Genomic DNA, 13,253 nt, shown 5'->3' on the forward strand with positions numbered 1-13,253 from the left:
GTGTACATTGTTATGGCTGTCTCCATGTTTAAATATCGTTCATAGGTATATAGTTCATCCTTCTCCTACTATAACGGCGCAATAAAATACACTAGTAGTTTGACTTTAATCAAGTTTATTACTTCAGTCATGACAAATAATGAAAACAATGAGTGTTGGAGAGTGGTTTTGACAGGAGGGAAATACGGTGGTGATCCGGTAGGAGGAGACAAGTGCCATCTCTTCCGCGCTCGCTTTTCCGAGACGATTTCTCTGTATTCCTCGTATAAAAGCAGGACAGCTGCAAACAATGTGTCTTTCGTTGTTTATTTAACTCCTCGTCTTGGTAAAGACAAACGGCGATCTCCGACGCAATTCGAGCGCCTCATCTATGCCGTGGAGTCGTGGGCCCCAGCGCACCGGCTTCAGCCATGGCGGCGGCCAAGCATACTGCCGCCGGCGGCGGTGACACAACGGACGACGAAGCAAGAGGTTATTCAATAATTGAATGCAATTCTCCCTAATTTGATTGTTTGCTGCGTCCAGGCTCAATGTGTGATTTTTCTGGCGAGCGTGATAAGCGTTGTCGTTCCGCTTGTTTATTCCGCAACGGTGACCGTAAGTTTGCGCTGATTCCAAAAGTAGGTCAGTAGATCAGTAGAGCAAAGTCACCCTTTCGACTCTTTATGCAACGCTTAACTATCTATCACATTTATAGACACTTCTGCTTAGCAAGACCGTGTCGATCTGTCATAATTCCATTTGAAATGAAAGCGTGAGGTTGCCTGCAGCAGTCTGAAAGACGGGCAAAATCAAATGAATGTTAGCCTAGCTTTGTAGCAAGGCCTGTTTATCGGATCTCAAAAGTACCCATTCGAGCTTTTTTTCCCTACCATGTTAGGACTGGATGTTGTCTTTTAAATACCACTCATGCTGACTTCATATTTATTATATGTATGTACACCATCGAATCAAATGATCAATACATCACGTTAAGGCGGCCAGTTTAAAGTTAACAAACCCCCAACACTTTGTGATTAAAATTCATGAAAAATCATAATTGTGTTTCATATCGCAGCTGGACATACCTGCATGTCAAAAATGTATTCACTGTCAATTTTACACGCTAGGGTCTCACATAATTTTGTGACAGATTTGTTTTTATTTTGTACAGAATGCACTTAAGTCATATTTTGACATGCACTAATATAAAGAATTTAAATTGCATTTTAAATTTATGGCATATTTCTATTCTTCCGATTTCCAGTTCCTGATCGTAAAAAGGTTACAAATGGGCGGCTTATAATAAAGGTGGTATCGGCACCGATATTTGGTATCGACTCTCGTTCATATCTAATTTTGATGATGAATCAGATTTTTTTCAGTGATTTTAATTTATATCCCTGTATTCAGAAACATAAAAAAAAAAAACACAAACATAATCAGTCTGCATTCAAGGATGACTACAAAAATCTAAGAATACTTTTTGCTTGAGAGGCTGTTATTTTTAGTATATGGACAATTGTAAATAAAACAGAGTATCTAAACAACTCTATGACCATAAAAAAATAAAAATAGCAGTTGATTGGATCAGTCGCTGCACTGTGAGTCAATACACTGAGGATTTTTGTATAAACTAACAAAGTGAGTTTTTGCGGTTGGAGACAGCAGATATTCAAGATTCAAGAGTTTTTTATTCGCCATGTTTGAGCGTGCCAAACAAGGAATTTGACTGGAATTTACATGGGAGGTTGATTCCAAAATATGACTTCAGTAGAGCAGATGTTCATTCTTGGTTATGAGCTATATATGTAGAGACCAGAATTATGCATGTAGGGATGCCCAATCATTTCTATAACCTAGTTCTCAAGCAGATGATCTTTTAATTACTATTTGGGTCACAGCGTGGAAAAGAGCTAAAAATAGAGGTCATGGATTTCGCCTGCATTTGGTTTATCTCGTGCCGTTCTCTTATTTGAGCCTTACTAGGTTGCCAAATGCATGCATTTATTTGGGGGAGGGTGATCCAGTAACATTGAAACAAGTCCTTATGCGACGCTTATTATACTCGATTGCAATGTCATAAAATCTAAACATGTATGAAGGCTGTGTGAACAAATATTTTAGAAAACCGAACCTCTTAGCCATTCTAGACGCATTTGCAGAAAGGGCAATAGATTATTAGGGGTATGTAATATTAATCTCTGACATTTAAACATTAACTATAATATGTCAAAACTATTTTAGCATCACAATCATCATAACAATTGTGTTTACCACTGCAGCCTCTGCCTCCAAAGTTCCTGAACCTACTCCCACTATACAATTTGTGATAGATACCCCACACTTTGGAAATCCCTGCCATAGAAGATTGCTGGATGGATGGCTTTGTGGGGAAAGATTCATCTGTGTTGAAGAGGTGCAGGCTAGTGGATGTATAGTGTCATGTGTAGCCTGTGAGCGCCTCAACCACTGAAGCTAAGCTTTAGTATCCCGCTGGCAGTGCCTGCATTCCCTCATCGACATCTGTGTCCAATAATATTCTCGCATGCAAGCTTTTCTTTGAACACTTGGCAAGCCACGATTTTCAGATGGAGGAGATTTATGACTAGAGACAACCCCTGGTTTGTTGCCTAATGGATGATCCTCTTACTGTTAAACTATGGAAAATGTACACGATAGAAGTATTTTTTTAAACATTGGATCTTATTGATCTCTGCACTGTCATCAATGTCACCCCTGTATTCCCCAATATGTGTCGTCGATATTTATTGCATTACTATAATACAGCTGAAGCTCGACTCGATGTGGTTTGGTTTGATTTGACTTGATTTAAAGTCGTTTGACAAGAAGATGTCGCAATAGCACTCCATTTTGCAACCACAGAGAAGCATCCAGAACGTTTAAACATACACCAGTGATTACCTGTCAGAGGATGTGCGGAATTGTATTAGTTGTGACAAAGACTGCCGAGCTATGGGAATACATGCATGGTGAAAAAATGGTGGAATCCATGTAAAATCGAGCTTCAACTGTATTGAGATTTCCCCAAAAAGATGAGAGGTTTGAAATTTGAAGTTTTCTACACCGAGAAACATTCGACTGCTGGGAGCTCCCGTGCATGCAGCATTTCCATCCACCTGCAGCTTGCTCTGTTTTTTCCCTCCTAGATGATGTGCTGGTTGAGGAAACCCAAATGAACTGCATCCCTCTACCCAGCCTGATGAATCCATCCTCGATGGTTGGCATGTCTTTGAGCATGGAAATGCCCCGGAAGCGAAAGGGCAGTGTGGACAACCAGTAAGTAAGACTACACACAGTATGTTATCAATTTTGTTTCTTTTAGTAAACACAAATGAATAAAATGTCTGCCGATGATGGCTATTGTCTCTGTTTCTTCATCTTCTTAGGGAAACAAGATTGACCCCCATCCTCAATGCAGATATGGAAGAGGATCAAAACGAGTAGGTGTTCACGTGCGAGTGCACATGTAATTGTACTGAACCTATCTATCTGGGAAATGTATACTAGAGCCCGACCGATAACTGATTCCAATATTGGTAGCTAAAAACAACCCCGCTGCTGCCTTCAAATCAAGAAATGCATAAAATTTCCACTTTGTTGGAAACTTAATAATCAAATCAATTAATTAATCAAAATATTGTGTGTGCCGTACTAAATATTCAGGTGTGGTCTGCATTTTACAGTTTATTTTTTATTTTTTTTACACTATTTTATAATAATATAATGTCAAATTGAAAGTTTTTTTTTTTTTGTCTACAGCACAGATGGAGAGGATCAACATGCCAAAATGAAATGTTTCAGGTAGTAACACCACTTTTGATACCACACATCCCAAACAAATGTGGAATATGCTGTTGCGCTCCTGGGGTAAAAGAAAACATCATTGTTTGTCTATGCAGGGAGCCACACAGCCAAATAGAAAAACGAAGGCGGGACAAAATGAACACGCTCATTGACAAGCTGTCAGACTTGATTCCAACATGTAACCCAATGTCTCGGAAGCTGGACAAACTCACTGTGCTCAGAATGGCCGTTCAGCACCTCAAATCCCTCAGAGGTACCAGATATTACTTGTTTGTTGTTTTGTTTAATTGTTTTGGGATGTCCCGTATTGTTTTCATCACTTATTCATATTCCCATAATATTAAGAGAATGAAATGTGGAATCTAGGAATAGGATTTGTAGATTAAATCTCCATTACAGATCTACTTGTAATCTGAGAAAAAACATGATAGACTATATACTGTATCTTTTAAGTATTTTTTTAAAGGCAAAGTCAGTCCACAAATTTTCTTTAGAATATGTCGTATGTGCCCCGACTAGTCTAAACACGGCCTTCTGATTAATATTGTGTTTGTGGACTAAGAATTAAGCAGCATGATTCACTTATTTTCAAATGGTTTTGAATTCTCCCACACTCCAGGTTCTGCAAGCTCTTTTTCTGACACCAACTATAAACCGTCATTCCTGCCTGATGAGGAGCTCCAACACCTTATCTTAAAGGTAGCCATCTGACTTCATTTGCACTAACCTGCCATGCTTTATCCTAATTAGGGGTGTTCCGATCAGGGTTTTACCGATCATCCACCAGTGAGCTCAACCGATTCCGATCCTGATCACCGCACATTCTTAAGTCGCAAAATCTTTGCACAGCAACATGTGTATTAGGGCTCCCCAATTAATCACATTTTAATAATCACGATTTTGGCTTCAGATGATCTCAAAATTAATATAATGGAGGTCAAACGATTATTTGGTGTTTCTGTTCTGAGACGTGCATGCGCAACTCAACCGCGACGCCCCCGCATGTGTTTAGAGTAGAGCTGTAGGCCGTATTAACAGGCAGTGTTATAGTGTTCATATTTTGGACAAACGTGAACTGAACGGTTCCAACGGAATGGTTTTGAACGGCAGTTTATTTTTGTTCAAGGGTGTTAGGTTTTCTATTCTTAAATTTCAAAATAAAACCTTTTAACATGCTTTTCCAATTTCAAAAACATCGTGATTTCAATATTCAACAGAATAATCGTGATTATGATTTTTACCCATAATCGAGCAGCCCTAATGTGTATGCAGTTCGGCATGTGTCCGTATAGTGCTTAGAAAAGGGGAAGAGTACGTCATGAGATGTGAGTGGCCGGGTTTTGCATTGATCGATATGATGATCATGTACTTTTTCAGGAAAATTAGCTCTTCACAATCACTGGCTGATGATCGGAGCACCACTAATTCTAATTTGGGGGCTTTTCATATGTGTAGTCTCTCTGGTAACGTGAGGGTGTCTTGACCATGTTCTCACAGTGGCGCACCGTACTCTTCAGATTTTCTCTTTTTTGTTGTCGGCAGGCTGCGGATGGGTTCCTGTTTGTAGTCGGCTGTGATCGTGGGAAAATTGTTTTTGTCTCTGAGTCCATCACGAAGATATTAAATTATAGTCGGGTAACACTTGTTTTTGTTTTGTTTGTTTTGTTTGTTTGTATTTTTACTCTACCTGCAGCATCTCCTGACACACTTAATAGGACACACCTAAAAACAGAGTACACATCATCAATCAGCAACAACCACAAGAATGCAGATATTCAATACAAGGGCTTTATCAAGCAATTGTATCGTGTGTGCTCCATTTTGACGATGCAGTATTACAAGCCCGCAAACTACTACAACAATAATAAACAAATAATTAACAAAATATACATTTTTGTAGGCACAAAGAATAATTGAACTTCTATATTGGGTATCATATTGTGCAAGTTGTCATAACGTAGTCCATGGTCTGTGTATAAAATGAATTCTTGACTTCCATTTAGTGGTGTGTTCTGGGGTGTGACATCTATTATCACCATACCCTGTTAATAATTAAAACTATGGCTCTGACATCTTGGTCATCATTGCAGGTCAGGTTGACACATTTTGGTTCTTCCCTCTAGGTGGAACTGATTGGACAGAGCTTCTTTGATTATGTCCACCCTAAAGACATAGGCAAAGTAAAGGAGCAGCTGTCGGCTTCTGAACTGTACCCACGGGAACGGCTAATAGATGCAAAAAGTAAAACAATTATTTTTGTTTCCTAAGTTCGCGTGAGAACATTTGTGATACTGTCGTATCTACAGCTGGTTTGCAGGTGCAGGCTGACCTTCCAGTGGGCGCAGCACGATTGTGTTCAGGTGCACGGCGCTCCTTCTTCTGTCGCATGAAGTGCAACAAAAACCTCAAAGTTGAGGAGAAGGAATTGCAAGCCAGCACGTCCAAAAAGAAAGGTAGTCAAGTGATTCTGTGAATCCGTTTGTTGCCTCTTTGCTTTTGAAGTTCTGCGAAACCTCTACTTACAAACATTTCGAGTTACGAACCGGAGTCTCCAAACTTTTTTGCCTCCATTACGAACCAAATTTGACATCTGAACCCGTGAGCGACTGTCAGAGCATGTCGGGTGACGTGTGTCTCTACCCTACCTTCCCTGCGTGTTAGCATATTGACAAGTTCATCCACAGTCAATCATGTCTCCTAAGCAAAAAGATGTGAGGGTAGTCAGAAGAGGGTGTCGCAAATGTAGAAATTAAGCATACGTGCATGGATTCTCCCACTCGCCATCTCCCACAGCCCACTGTCTCTCAAGCGCCTACTCCTAGACTAGAGCAAGCTGTCTACGTCTTTCAAGGTAAAGTTCTTACGGGAAAAATCCCTTCTGCTTGCGAACCTTTTGACCTACGAACACGGGACAAATTCGTAAATAGCGGTTTCACTGTATTAAGTACAGTACATGTGCAAAAATATCCCAACGTACTATTTCAATTTGGTCTGTATCTGTGTGCACTTAGAGACGCAGAAATACTGCACAGTCCACTGTACAGGCTACATGCGTAGCTGGCACTCCAGTCAGCTGGAAGCAGAGGGCCAGTGCGACGCAGATAAGCAGGATAGCTCTCACTTCAGCTGTCTGGTCGCCGTGGGGCGCATCCACTCCAACTCGTCCCCGCAAGTTAATGGAGCTTTCCGGGTCAAACCCACAGAGTTCGTCACGCGCTATACCATGGATGGCAAGTTTACTTTTGTTGATCAAAGGTAAACTGGAATTTCAGTGCTTCAATACTTTCCAAACTTTCTGTGGAAAACATTTGGGGAATTTATTATATAGAAAATGTATTGTAGATACGGCCCGCCACATCATTTGATGTGGCCCGCGAAGACAAATTGTGCATTAAATTTGTGTGTCATTATTGGAATAGCAAATTGTCTTCACTTTTAATAATATATATTTAATAATAATAATATATTTTTTAATATTTGACCAGTTTTTACTCGTCTGATTTGAAAACGAGTTATTTGTCAGTTTGTTTTATAGCTTTTACTGTATATAATATGAGGTGCTCATACATTTATTTGGGTTGACTGTAATAGTGGCCCTCTGAAAAAAGCTATCACTACAATGCGACCCGCGAAAAAAAACGAGTTTGACACCCCTGTTCTATATTATGATTATCCATGTTCCAAATGAGCTATTTTCAAAGTCTTTAGTGCCAAACGTTGGTAATGTAACCATGTAGAATGTTTAAGTCATATTTCATAGCTTTTACACATTAATTTACACTGCTATTACTCACAAGTGTTTTGTTCTAATTATTGGTGACTCTTTGCAGAGCAACAACCATTCTTGGTTACCTTCCCCAAGAATTGCTCGGTACTTCATGCTACGAGTACTTCCATCAAGACGACTTAGCGCATTTAGCTGACTGTCATCGAAAAGGTAAGTTAAATTTCTTGACAGTCAATCCCTCTGCCTAAATGGGCGAGAGCCATATCAACACAATTCCTTTTTGCTGCGTCTCCATCTTACAGTGCTACGAAGTAAGGAGAAAATAGACACGAACCGCTATAAGTTTAAAACAAAATATGGCTCTTTTGTCACGCTGCAAAGTCAGTGGTTTAGTTTTGTCAACCCATGGACCAAAGAAGTTGAATACATCGTGTCAACAAATACAGTCATATTGTAAGTAGAAGCTTCACGGGTTCATTTTTATCGGCTAAATGTAGGGAGCGTTTTCATCAGCGCTCTCCCTTTCTCTCACTACAGGAATGATCACAGTCAAACAAGTCGGTCAGGGAACAAGACTGAAGAGTCTTCTAAGGCTGTCGCAGGTCAGTTAAAATGACTTAAAAAGTACTCATTGTATGGTGTTGTAAAATAACTTGAGTCCTGGAAGTAAGTATGGTAAAGCTACTGTTCCCGCTCATTTATTTTAGAAGATGGAAAGAAATCTCTTCCAATAATACCAGGCATCTCTACCACACCTGGTACAATGATATACGCTGGAACCATTGGGACTCAGATTGCCAATGAGCTGCTTGACTTTAATAGGTGAGGAATAATTGTGATCTACTTTACCTCTTCCTCCTTATTTTCTGTAAACTTGCATTGTCAGAAATGTCTTGATATAATTTAAGTTCATTTTCTGCGCCGTTTTAGAATGAACTCATCACCCTCCAGTGGTAATGTGAGCCCATTTAGTCTGCCACTCGACAAATCTCCACTCGCCACGACTCATCACCAAGTCAACCACAATGTGAGTGTCAACAACAATGTGAGTGAATTTCAAACTCTTCATTCAAAGTCTGTTTGAAAATACCTTTTAGTAGTTAATTAATAAAAGCATTGCTGCCGTCATGAATTGGATATTTTTTAAATGAACCAAAAAAAAAACAATGTTTCAGGCTTCGGCAGACAAAAAAAACTGTTGCTGCTTGAGGATGAGCCTGAATATAAAACTACTATTTTAGGAGTGTAGCTAGAAGTGGAATACACCTTTGATTTGGTAACCTTTTGGTTTTTGTTACTGCACTTGAACAAAACATGACCTCCCAGATTGCATGTCATTAGACAGTACACGTAATTGCATTGATGCTTACGTTGCTTTAGAATTATGAATGTTTCAATCAAAACAACTGTGGCGTTATGACTTGGCATTTCAAAATGTAAATAATAATAAATAAATAAATAATTTCGGTGTCATTGTGGTTGTGCAAAGACATGACTAAAAACATTACAGCTTCTCTTCCATAATAGATTAGTGGATAGATATCCAGACCACAGCTTGGTTTTTACAGGGCCTCTGCATTAAAAAAAAAAAAAAAAACTTGAAAAATATAATGTATAAGAGTTCATCATATTGGATGTATCAGTCACTATGATGCAATGCACTACAGAAGAATTAACTTAGTGTCAAATATTTAGCCCTCTTACGACATCAAAATTATGAAGGTGGTCATATTTTTGTGTTTATTATGTTTGAAGGGATATAGATAATAATTGCTTCAAAATATATATTTTTTGTTCATTTATTGGTTTCAGCATGTTTAATATACATTCTTTACCCTTTAAGTGCTCCCCTGTTCCTTAATTTTGCATAAAAATTAGACATACTTTAACTGAGACAGATGTCTTGTGGTGTTCACATAGAGAAGATTTTTAAACACATGTTCTCATGCTATTGAATGAGCGGTTCTGTTAATAGCGTGTGTTACCATCTACCTTGCCAAGTTATATTTAGCCCCCACAGTTTCATTTCAACACCATGTATTTTGCTGTCCAGGTGCCAAATGGGGATGTGACAGAGGAGGAGATGCCAGAAAAGTCCAACTCAGAAGATGAGCTTCAGGGGGCGCCTATTCCTGGAAGGGAGACACTAATGGGTACATTCCATAATTCTTTTCCTCTGGTGTCATTTAAATGGTGTCCGTGCATGTGCTTGTTCGTTCTCTTGTCTACTAAAGGGTTAACATTTGTTGGTATCTCCCTCAGTTATGTTGTTTCCAATCCAATTTTCTCTACACGTCCATAACTTTGTTCTCACTCTGAACCCACCACAGAGGACAGCTCACAGCTAGACCTGGACAGCATGGTTGAACCGGGCCTCGGCGGTCTTAGTAATGACGAAGCAGCGATGGCAGTGATCATGAGACTCCTGGAGACAGACTCCAACTTGGGTGAAGGCGAGGACTTTGAAGAGATGCACTGGTCCTTATAGAGTCCGCAGTTGAAAGCCGAGACAGTGACAGAAATGCTCTGTCAGGCTGTGTTTGATTTATGAATCAATCCTACTATAAGCTATGAGAACGACTCTTCTTAAAAGGCAACGGTGTCGCCAAAGAGACTGGCTTTTCTCGGGAGGATCTACATGTGCCTCCAAAACCTTACTGCAATCTGCCTGCCATGGAAAAATGATAATTTACTGCTTAATGAGGCAAATCTGTTGTCATTAAGACCATTGTTGAGACAAACAGTGGTTTGGGAGTTCCGCTTATGTTTTCCACCTACACTTGAACACAGGATGAGAGTGATGCAAAAAATGCACTGAACTGCCCCCCTTCCCTTTTTTGTGTTCCATCGAACTCTGATGAAAAAGGAGCAATTCTACTCCTGTTGGTGAACCTCCCCCTTCCCACTTTTGCCTCAGAGCACGTTTTTGTCCCTGTTGGTTTGTGAACATTGCATTACCCGCATGTGCAATTCATAATACCACTTCAATAGACATTAAGAGACGACGGCTCAGCAATCACCTCATATCTGTCTTATTAATGCTATGATCTAGTTTATTTTTCAAGTGTATCAGTATAAAAGGCGAATACTCAGGACTGATGGGGGGTGAAAAATAGCCACCCACTATTAACGTAAAGTCACGCAGTTCTTAGCAGCTGTAGCAGTATTTAACAATTTACATTATGCCCTTACATACTTAAACTTGAAACGTGTTATTGTTATGTTCACATGTGCAACTGTTGGTCTGATTTATAATAAGGTTTTTATCAGTGGCAGTCATCTATTCAGAGATTTAAGGGATTATTTTACGTACTAGTCATCATGCATTCCACAAATGTTTATGATACACGTACATTTCTGTTGCTGTACTTTGACCTGACATTTGAATGAGAGTCTGTCAGTCGGCGTTACCTCATGTTTAGTCCACAGTTGACACACTACACAGGAATATGTAAATATAGATATGTATATATAGATATATAAGTATATATAAAATATATGTATGTATGTATGTATATATAGATATATGTGTGTGTGTATATGTGTGTGTGTATGTATATATATTAATATACTATATACATACATATATATATATACATACATACATATATGTAAATAAATGTACATATATAATATATATACGTATTTTATATATATAGATAGATAGATATAGTGGAGGAAATACGTATTTGATCTCTAACTAATGTTGTGAGGTTGCCCTCTGACAAAGAAGTGAACAGTATATAATTTTAAAGGTAGGGTTGTTTTTTTTAACAATGAGAGACAGCATATAGAAAAGAAAATGCAGAAAACCACATTATATAAAGGATATAAATAGATTTGCTAGATTTGCATTTCATTGAGGTAAATAAGTATTTGATCCCCTGCCAACCGTTAACAATTCTGACTCCCACAGACTGCAGACTGTCACCTGCAGCAAAGATATGTGTATGTAATATCTTGTATATCTGTTAAAACCTGAGATTTGGCAAAAGGTTCAAGGGGGCTTTTATATACAATCTAATACTTCTGCAAGCCACTGTTTGTTAGAAATTCACCCATAGTGTTTGTATACAATTCAGTCACCGAAACCAACACGGCCAAAGACTGAGTACCAGCCGAGCTATATATTATAATTCCATGTATCCTTACTGTCATTGTTCCTACTGCTATCCTTTTGGGACTGTTGCAGGTTTTATTATTACTTATTTATAATTGATGAATAATTCTGTGTCGTATGCTCAAAATACAAGGGGCCCACAGATTAAGGCTCTGAACTCGTGGACACTCTTGCTTCTGTCCAAAGTGCCTTTGGACATTTCCACTTTAACATGCAATAAGCCGATCTGTTTTATTTTCACGTGTGACATCTCAGCTGACTGGAAATAGGGCTACTGGTGTGATGTTTAAATACAGAGCTGCATTTGACTTGACACTGTCACGATTTGAATAAAGCAGACGCCGTGATCGCAGCTTTGGTATTAACTACCTGACCATTAACTACCTGGAGAGCAGGGCAGTTTTTCCGCCGATGCTAGTTAAGCTCGTTAGTTTCTACACATTACGTGGGTTGTTGTAGCTCTACATTTTCCCATTCTTGTCACGCTCCACTTCAGCTTCTTTTGTGAGTGAGACGCCGTCCAGGAAGGGTTCATGTTTTACCTCATAGATTTTGTTCGCTAGTGTTTTGAGTTTATGTTTTTCTTTTCTCTTTCCTGTCGCATGGCTCCTTATATGATGCCATGATTGACATTCATACACCTGACTACCCATGCACAGGAAGTTTAAGCTTGAATTTGACATTTGTAAAACATGGTGTACTGTTTTCAGCCACGTCCTGCCACTTACTCTTTCGTGTTTGGCTCAAGAGAAAGCCCGTACTGTATTTGTCTATGGCATATTGCTGCTACAATTAACAAGTGTGGCATGTCTCACCAGGCAGTCTTGTTAATAAATGGTAGTTTCATTAACTCAAGTTAATTAAAATGCCAATGGGGTCATGTTGGCCCAACATGACCCCATGTGCATTTTTTTCTCAGAAACTGTCAATTAGATGTTCAATGTATAACTACTACTAGAAGTATTCTAAGCTTTGAACGAGAATTGCAACAATTGTCAACTAATCAATGAGCAAATGAATCATTTTTTTGTATCAAATTTTAATCAATTAATCGTTAGCGTTTTTTAATAGTACAATTCCTTAGAATTTTACCTTATCAATAGTATATATTCTCAGATTTTTGTTGTCCCTCATGTATCCATGATCATCTTTGTGTTGAATTTTTGGTTTATACATTGAAATACAAGTTTTTACCTATTTTACTGACTTGTTCCATCCAAATCTGTGAGTGAATCATAAAACATTTACGCATTTTTCTACACTGTGAATGTGAGATAATGCATTTTCAATAAAGCGTAAATTATAACATTGTGTATCAGATATATTTGTCAAATAATTGCAAAATTAATCAATTATTAAAATAATCACGAGATGCAGCTCTAGTTTGAAGTTCCATCCATCCATTTTCTGTACCGCTTGCCCCCACGGGGGTCACGGGCATGCCAGAGCCTATCCCTGCGGTCTCTGGGTACCAGGCAGCGTACACCCTGAACTGGTTGCTATCCAATTGCAGAGCACACAGAAACAAACAAACATTCACACTCACAATCAAATCTACGAAGAATTTAGAGTGCTCAATTCACCTACCAAGCATGTTTT

General features: G+C 38.9%; 1 protein-coding gene across 5 annotated transcripts; it reads left to right on the forward strand.

Moving 5' to 3' along the window:
- Nucleotides 1-190: 190 nt before the first annotated feature.
- Nucleotides 191-12,960, forward strand: bmal2 (basic helix-loop-helix ARNT like 2). Of its 5 annotated transcripts, XM_061282914.1 has the most exons (18): nt 191-471; nt 2,265-2,398; nt 3,150-3,279; nt 3,390-3,443; nt 3,763-3,804; nt 3,903-4,060; nt 4,427-4,506; nt 5,350-5,442; nt 5,931-6,048; nt 6,114-6,260; nt 6,819-7,062; nt 7,638-7,744; nt 7,837-7,987; nt 8,072-8,136; nt 8,242-8,356; nt 8,465-8,579; nt 9,588-9,687; nt 9,865-12,960. In XM_061282914.1, exons 3-18 carry the CDS (start codon nt 3,176-3,178, stop codon nt 10,020-10,022), a joined length of 1,851 nt encoding a protein of 616 aa, XP_061138898.1. In that variant the 5' UTR covers nt 191-471; nt 2,265-2,398; nt 3,150-3,175; the 3' UTR covers nt 10,023-12,960. The 5 variants fall into 5 exon arrangements, with proteins under 5 accessions (XP_061138898.1, XP_061138894.1, XP_061138896.1 ...); XM_061282910.1 differs by lacking the exon at nt 2,265-2,398; XM_061282912.1 differs by lacking the exon at nt 2,265-2,398 and having other exon boundaries at nt 8,465-8,561.
- The last annotated feature ends 293 nt before the right edge of the window (nt 12,961-13,253 follow it).

Source organism: Syngnathus typhle, linkage group LG7, assembly GCF_033458585.1.
Source record: "Syngnathus typhle isolate RoL2023-S1 ecotype Sweden linkage group LG7, RoL_Styp_1.0, whole genome shotgun sequence".
In the NCBI taxonomy this organism is placed as follows: domain Eukaryota; kingdom Metazoa; phylum Chordata; class Actinopteri; order Syngnathiformes; family Syngnathidae; genus Syngnathus; species Syngnathus typhle.